The 8,460-nt window shown below is 44.0% G+C and overlaps 2 protein-coding genes across 6 annotated transcripts in view; one reads left to right on the plus strand and one right to left on the minus strand.

Annotated features, from left to right (window-relative positions):
* LOC106815394 (DNA topoisomerase 3-beta-1-like) overlaps positions 1–1,087 on the minus strand; it is a 21,537-nt gene extending 20,450 nt beyond the window's left edge. The window contains exon 1 of one of the 2 annotated variants that reach the window (XM_014819846.1): positions 1,011–1,087. The gene's annotated coding sequence lies outside the window, so the exon portion shown is untranslated. Of the gene's footprint in view, positions 1–730; positions 931–1,010 lie in introns of those variants that run through there. The other variant, XM_014819845.1, reaches the window with a different exon arrangement.
* Positions 1,088–1,209: 122 nt separating this feature from the next.
* The window catches only part of LOC106815397, a 16,149-nt gene continuing 8,898 nt past the window's right edge, over positions 1,210–8,460 (plus strand). Inside the window, exons 1-3 of one of the 4 annotated variants that reach the window (XM_014819853.1) lie at positions 1,210–1,413; positions 1,482–1,824; positions 3,979–4,425. In XM_014819853.1, coding sequence (XP_014675339.1) covers positions 4,057–4,425 — 369 coding nt within the window. In that variant the 5' untranslated portion in view covers positions 1,210–1,413; positions 1,482–1,824; positions 3,979–4,056. Of the gene's footprint in view, positions 1,825–3,978; positions 4,426–8,460 lie in introns of all 4 variants that reach the window. The other 3 variants (XM_014819854.1, XM_014819851.1, XM_014819852.1) reach the window with 3 other exon arrangements.

The following is an 8,460-nucleotide window of genomic DNA, read 5'->3' on the forward strand; positions in this document are numbered from 1 at the left end:
AGTGAATTAAGAGATACAGTGAATTAAGAGATACATTCTAGTTTAGAAGCAGGACAACTGTGAGTTAACGTTCATATTTTAAACAAGGCAAGTCAAAGGTGGTAATGGAATAGTTTTATTTGAGATATACAGAGTTATTCATCTAGATCTGCAGAGGTGATAGGTTTTTTGTATGGAAGGGTGTCAGGCTGTATAGACAATCCGTCGCACAGCCTGGTCGGGCTACCCCCTCCCCCTACTCCTCCCCTCCCCTCTGTTTGAATTTCATCCTGGGGAGAACCCTGCATCAATAAAAATATAATATTATATCAATATAATAGGTTAGGGTTCTGGTTAGGGTTAGGGTTAGGATTAGGGTTAGAATTAGGGTTAGGGTTAGGCACATTGGTTTTATTGGGACCCATGTTCTCTATCCTTGGGCCGTTAGGGCCAGGGTTAGAATTAGGGTTAGGGTTAGGCACATTGGTTTTATTGGGACCCATGTTCTCTATCCTGGACCTTGGGCCCAATCTACTACTGAGGTAGACCGAATAATTCTGTCCCATATAAACTTTTTATTTTATTTTGGTGAGGGTTATATTAGCCCAATATAACCCTCACCAAAATATAAAAAAGGTTATATGGGACAGAATTATTCGGTCTACTACTGAGGCAGTGAGTGAACTACTTCAAGTTCAACTGAACTAGGCCTAGTACTAGTAGTAGTAGTATTATAGACTAGTAGTAGTACCTGAAACCTCGGCATAAAACTTGAGATTTTGTAGGCCTATCGATCGCCGGCTTTTCAGTTTCAGAATTACTAGACTTTCGAGTTTACACTTTTACACGTTTATGTACTAACACATCATGGGCGCTGCCATGTTGGTAGCTTGGTAAAGTGTGACGTGTGACGTCACTGCAAGGGGGTCGGCGCATATTCACCGCCCCAGGCATATATTTATTATGGTGGTAATCTAACCTGTATAATACGAAGAGCTAATAATACCTATTATTCCTTATGATAGTGATACCTATTATTATAAAGTATTATTCTTGATAATACAGTCGTTATTTTCCATACGGCTCCCTCTAACTATGGTAGACTAGTACTCGCTCCCACCTAAATTACTCGATTGCTCGATTACACGATTACTCGATCCTAACCCTAAGCCGAGAAGTGGGACCGGGTACCAGTCTATAACTCTAGTGAGTAGGCCCTCTAGCGGCCGTTACGATGAGGCGGTGGTAATCAGTTTTAAAATGAATAATGCCTTATCAGAAGCATGCACTATTTGCAGTTATAAATTCAATTTAAGTAACTTGAAACAGGAAAGTAGGCGCAATATTTTGAAGACTCACGACCAGGTGGATATTCTGCATGAAATTGCTCTGATATTTAACACTGATAGAGAATCGCTTTTGAGTGCACTTCAGGTACAGTTGCCAGAGTTGGGCAGGTCGGACTGTCAATCTTTGGACCTTTTTCTTTTTATTTGTAAAAGGTGTTACGCTCTACTTAAGCAGCATGTGACTGCAAGGAACAAAGCCACTGATACATTAAATTGCCTTAGGACTCGGGGAGTAGGCGGTTTATTTGACAATCATTATTATGACGAACGAAGAGAGAATAAGGCCATCCAGTTGTCACCATCAAGAGGAAAAAAAAGAGGCAGAAATGTCTTGACACCTGTGAAGACGGGCTTCACACCTACTCCCAAGAGAGGAGTCTCTCGTCACCATGAAGACACTGGGAGATTCCGCCATCGAAAGGGGTTATTCACCAATCTAAAGATCGAGACCCCCAGGAAAACATCGCCTGCTGACAACTCCACCAGTTCGGTTACAGTGAGTACCAGGCTTCTCCCTACGTTGCGCAAACGGGGCGCGCGCGCCCCGTTTGGAGAAACTCCCCCCTGTTTCAATCGTTGCGCCCCGTTTAAATTACCTCCGCCCCGATTAAATTCCACCACAATAAAAGTTTGACAGCGTGGGAATCGATCGTCAAGAATTCCAATTGGACCAGGACCCCCAACGCGTGTATTTTTACCGTACCACGCATGCACTGCAGACCACGCACAAGTACAAACAGTCAACCTGTCCCGAACCCAACACTAAATGTACACCGACTCGGCTATCTTATAATATGCAAGAACCCCAAATACCGTCTATGGTGTGGTGGCGATTTTACGTATTAATTTGTGGTGCGGTAAAAAACACGCCCCCCGGACCCCCCTAGTTTCTCCTTCCTTCTCTCCCCCCTCCCCTCCCCCTGTTTCAATTTCATCCTGGGGAGAATCCTGAGTACCGTACATATTGATGCATTTCAAACAAAATACCCAGTATATCGAACTGGTGTTGGTTTTAAATTTTGTTTAAAAAAATGATAATTGCAGTTTTTTAGTTCAAGACATTCCTCTCCCCCAAATAATACCATAAATAAATTAATAACTGATCTGACTAAATAAAATGAATAAAACTAATTAATATAAAAATAAAAATAAATTAATAAATAAATGACAAAATTGGTATATTGTTAGATACAATAATGTAACCCAAACACAGGATAGGGTTAGCACGCAAGTCTATCCTTTTGTGTGGAGGAACCCTTGAGTGAATCACTCAGGGCGGTTTGCTGGTGCGTTTTCAGAGACTAGAACTTCCAAACTGGGTTTATTCTCAACACGAACCTTTCTCCGCTATCCCGGAACTTACTATGTATCACAATACTCTGTATTAAACTAATATAACCTGTTACAAAAATTCGAAGTGACGAGCGGCGTATACATTGAGCGCCATTTCTGTTGACCTGTGACGTACACATTCCCAATGCGCATAGCGATCGGCAAACGCAGCGCCCTCTGATTGGTCGACTCGGTGAATCCGCTCTTCAAACCGAAGTACGTCACAGGTCAACAGAAATGGCGCTCAATGTATACGCCACTCGTCACTTCGAATTTTTGTAACAGGTTATATTAGTTTAATACAGAGTATTGTAATACATAGTAAGTTTCGGAATAGCGGAGAAAGGTTTGTGTTGAGAATAAACCCAGTTTGGAAGTTCTAGTCTCTGAAAATGCACCTGCAAACCGCCCTGATTGATTCACTCAGGGGTTCCTCTACACAAACGGATAGACTCGCGTTGTATCCCTATCCTGTGTTTGGGTTACATTATTGTATCTAGTATATTGTATGTGTTGTGTATATGTACTTTTGATGTGCACAAGATTTTTGTTTGAAAAGGTATTCATGAGGATAAAAATATGACACATGTGAGAATTTCTAGGGACAGTGATTTTCCGTTTCAAAAAATTGCCTTTTCCGTTTGGGAAAATCATGAATTCTGTTCCAAAGTAAAGAAAAAATGGAAATTCCGTTTTGCTATAAAGATTGTACACGCCAAAAATGCAAAATTTCGTTCACATATATATTGGCATGAAAAAAAAGTATTTGGTACAACCTTTGAAACCGGAACCGGCACCGAAACACAGGGTTACCAAAAGTCGTAATTGTAAGTCATTTCGCTCTGAAACTTGTCTGAATGTAAACCATATCATTACCAATGCTATTGTCGACTGTTTTTTTGTGATTTTATTGAAATTTCCATGTTGTAATATATTCAAATTGCGTTTTTCGCATTTTTCCGTTTGAAAACATCTTTTCCGTTTCCAATGGCCGTTTCCGTGTTTTCCGTCCGTTTTCTGCGATCGCGGAAAATCACTGTCCCTAAATTTGTCCCTCTTAGTCTGGCATCTTGTATTGAAAATATGAAGTTATGCAAGTGTGACATTTACATTTATGGATACTACAATAATCTCTATGTCACACAAATAGATTCTAATAATATCATATAACAAAAAAGTTATGTTAGAAGGCGTGGGTACTAGAGATGGTGGGAGACATGTATCATATTTATAATCGCTATTTAAAGCCCTTGCTCACAAATTGGTGATAATAACAATAAACAAAATTAAACATATTTATAATTTGTTCTTTTTTCAGGTGCGGATTGGTTACAAAAGCAGAAGTCGTAGTTCATTCCTGTCTGGGACCGTGTGTAAAGTTGTCCGGGCCTTGGTGATGAGACAATTCAAGACTGCAGTCAATCACCTGCTGACTATTCCAACTGCCCTGAACTGTGTCAAAAAGTCATTTTCTGACATTGTTGAAGGCGAGAGCAAAGTTTTGTGTAGTCCTGGTTCCGCAAATCTTTTGAGGTACAGAGATGCCACATCACTGTCAGGATTTGACTGGGACATTTCTCACAACCATTTGAAAGAGATAGCCCCAAACACCATGGACATCATTGGAACCATCTGCGGCAAGAAATTGGTAACGCCAAGGATTGTGTCGGCCATGGCTGTTCTACTGTTCACAAGGAACCGCAGCATGTGTACTGTCCAGAGCATCAACAGCCTCTTTCTATTCAACAGAGATGTCAGAAGCACGGTAAGTTAAGGTCACCCTACATTTACTGTTGACAGTTTTTATTGAAATTTTTATCAAGTCGGAAGAGTCGGGCGATAATAAATATATATATTGTCCATTTCCCCTCTCACAATCGACCCGCTAAAAAACTACTAGCTCCAGGTTATGCACAGTTTATCCCAAATTACACAAACGGTTATGTACGGAGCCCGGGAAGGGACACGTGAAAAATATTTTTATCTCATTAAAACGACATATTATCTCATTAAAACGTCATAATTATCTCATTAAAACGACATAATGTAGCTATTTTCTAGTATGCCGCTAACTAGTGATGTCCCGATAATCGATTATAATCGAAAATCGATCGATTATAGTCTCAAATTCGATAATCGATTATGAAAACAAATAATCGATTATCAGAAATACAAAAAAAAATTAAAAATTAAAAAATTACTAAATCGCAACATGGACATGTATTGGTAGCGAAGTAGAAGTGCATCAGCGTGTAGTCCAGAGGACACCTTCATGAATCACTGTTAACATAGGTCCTGTCTGATTGCAGAGCGGTACTAGTGTACTTTAGTCTTATAGACATGGACAAATTGGACAGTGTCTTTGTTTTTAGCTCATCTGACATAGTCAGATGCAGCTTGTAGAATCGCATGATCGTCCGTGCGTCCGTGCATCCGTCCGTCCGTGCGTCGCGTCAACAGTTGGGCACAAATCTAAACGGCTCGACGTACGGTCACGATATTCGGGACGTGGGGGGGTAATCCGAAAACGAGTTGATGTCAAGGCTGGTGTCAAGTCAAAGGTCAATAAGAAGGTGTAAAAGAAGGGGAACATTCCCTCCTTAACTTAAGGTATAGGGAGGAATATGCAGAATTGCGGCACAAATCTAAATGACTCGACCTAGGCTCGTGATAGTCGGTGTATAGCATCATGGTAGGAAAAGCCATCACTGTGCCGAAATTGGAGGTCACAGGTCAAAGGTCAATGGGGCACAGGGCAGATTTTAGACATTTTCTGAGGACATGGTCTGACGGAGCGATTGAAAAACTTTTTTGTTTCAGCAGTGACCTATCATTTTATGGCTTTATTGAAAAGACCATGAAATCTGCTTTCCACTGACGTGCGAAGAGTAAGTGTCTGATAACCTTTTTGACCTCAAGAGGAGGGTTAAACATGGATTGTTTGACTGTCTGTTAGAAAGAATTTGACTGCCGGTTTGCTAGCAGAATCTATACATGCCTGGATGTATGAGGCTACAATGTCACAGTGAAATTTCAAAAGCTAAATTTGGTTAAAGAAGGTTTATGCTCCTTAAATCGTATAATTTTATGGCATTCTGTACTGTCGGTATGTTACATGTAACGTATGCCCACTGCCAGTGGCTACTGCCAGTGCATGTGTTGGTGGTACTGTGGAGTTTTTGCCTGCGTAATTGGTTACAGGTGGCAGTCTCTATTGCAGCCTGTAGGCTTGCGTAGTAAATGGAATGAGTGCTTACCTATTCTGTCTTGCAGATAGTTGTTGCTATTACGTATGATGGGAGCTTCCATCTTTAATCTGAAGACACTTAAACGTACGCGCCATCTCGTGGCAACTTTCATAACGATCCCAACGAACATTCTTTGAGAAGGTTCCTGATACCATCCTGTGCATTCCACTGTTTCGGCGTGTATGTGAACACATTTGGGACTAACAGGGTTTACTAGAATCCCACACTCCACCACAGAGTCACCGCAGTAGACGTTAGATGAGCGCTGTCGCTCTGCAGCACTTGTGGTTTGACACTGTCCCACAGATGTTATCCGTAGATGAGATTCTAATCTCCATATTGTTTGTTACATTGTGTTGGAGAGGATATTCCACTGGCATGACATTAACTCGGCTACACAGCCTACACTATTAGAACACAAATAACTTACTTACTATAATAAAGAACAAGTCTTGATCATGTTTGTTTAAACTTTTAATGTTTTAATAAAAGGCATTTAAACCATTTCTTTTTAAATTGATTAAATACTGTATAGGAACAGACATTGATATACATACAGCAACCTTCACAGAGTTAATACCTGATCAATAAAACATGATAATATTGAATGCTATGTATAAATTGTATATACCAAAGTAAGATTAAATTAAATCTATGCGCTATTATTAACCGATTATCCGATTATAATCGATTATCGATCGGTAAGGAAACGATAATCGATTATGAAATTCCAGCGATTCCCATCACTACTGCTAACCATTCTCGAACCACCAGCAGCGAATGGGTTCCTTCGACCCGATAACACCTACCCTTCAGTCCCACCGCATGGTTTCCCAGGCCCTATTCTTGTTGCCAGGACCCCATCACCCACCTCGGCAATAGTAACGCATCCCCCTAATGTCGATATTACGCAAAATACTCTGTGACACCGCCTTCCGACCCCCCATCCCCAAAGGCTTCGCCACTGACTCCCATACTTCACGGCATATCTCTCTACGGTCCCGCCCAGTGCGCCGCTCTTGCCAAAACCAGTCCCCTGTCAAACACCCCACCTCGCGTCGTGTAGATTCATCTCGATGTTACATTTCCGTGATTCAATCGAGCGAGTACCTCATCAATAGCCTATTATTTTAATCATACCGGCATGAGGATAGTTTATTACGGCATGCGACGACGTGCAGTGTGTGCACCGCTAGCACTAGTCTTGCTGCTCGATCCGATCAGTATTACTTTGTTTATACGTTATTCGCAAAGCGCACTATTACAAAGATGCGCTCCATCTATCTGCATTATTTTTTTCTCAGACGCCGTTTTACAGCGGCCTACGGCTTATTCCGGCGGCTTATATGTTCAGCCGCGCTCCCTAACCGTTTCACGCCGCTATGCCGGCTGGCCCGCTTATGACATAGTGTCATGTATTATGCTTGTTCATTAATGTTGTCAGGACCATGTTGTCCACAATGGTCACGACGGGCGGGATGGGCAGCAGCCGTCCGCGCCGCAATCTCCACCGCCAGCGGGTGTCGGCGTCGCCTGCACCTGCGCCCTCTGTCTCGGCGCCATCTGCCACTGCGCCGATTGCCGCGGCGCTGCCCGCGCCTGCGCCGTCTGCTCAGCGGTCGCTGTCGCCTACACCCGTGCTGCGGCCGCCTGCGAGTGCGCCACCTGCATCGTCGGTGCGGCCTACGCCAACGCTACCTTCAACAACCGTGACTGCGTCATCCCCATCTGCGCCTGCGCCGCCTGCGCCGCCACCGTCTGTGGCTGCGTCGCCTGCGTCGCATGGCGCCAACAACACGAAACCCCCACCCAGCCGCACGTCGTATTCGTTGGCGCAGTACCGCCGCCGCAGCCAGACGCGGCGCCAGACCGCACCCGCGGCTCGGTGCCCGACCATTCTTGGGATGCTGGCATGATGCACGCCATCAATCCCGCCCCCTTCGTCATCGACAGCAACCTCCAGTTTGACCTCGAGCTGGAAGGAGATCACCCCGAGCACACTCCGGGTAACCCCACCCGGACACCGCACCCGGAGTTCAACGCGGAGTACGTCGGCTCCTTCGTCGGGGCGAACACCGCTGACGACCCCCTGCGCTACGAATTCGAGGTCAGCGCAGCGGATGGCCCCGACACCACCTTCAACGCAATGCATATCCGCCAGATGACCGCCATGGCTATGGTGGACATGGCTGCCCGGGCCGCTATGGCTCAGTCACCCGCCTCCCCTGATGGCCAGGAGGAGGAAGGCTGACCGACATTGCCCATGCGCACATTTTAGGGCCTTATGCCTTAAACGCGTGTATCCGGTAATATTAATATTTATAAACTACGCGTGCTCGCGCGGGGATACGGTTACGGTACCAGTAGCTCTGTACGGTGTGTGGTCATATGGTTGAGGCCCACACCAGTAGTAAATCATGTAACCTTATTATGCATTGTGTATTATCAACTTATTGTATTGATGGTAGCTAAGTCGCTACCTAGCCGGGCATGTAACAAAAGGCGGCTATAAACATTACCATGACGACGCGTACGGCCAGCCAGGAGACTGG

This window comes from Priapulus caudatus, unplaced genomic scaffold (genome assembly GCF_000485595.1).
Source record: "Priapulus caudatus unplaced genomic scaffold, Priapulus_caudatus-5.0.1 Scaffold1105, whole genome shotgun sequence".
In the NCBI taxonomy this organism is placed as follows: domain Eukaryota; kingdom Metazoa; phylum Priapulida; class Priapulimorpha; order Priapulimorphida; family Priapulidae; genus Priapulus; species Priapulus caudatus.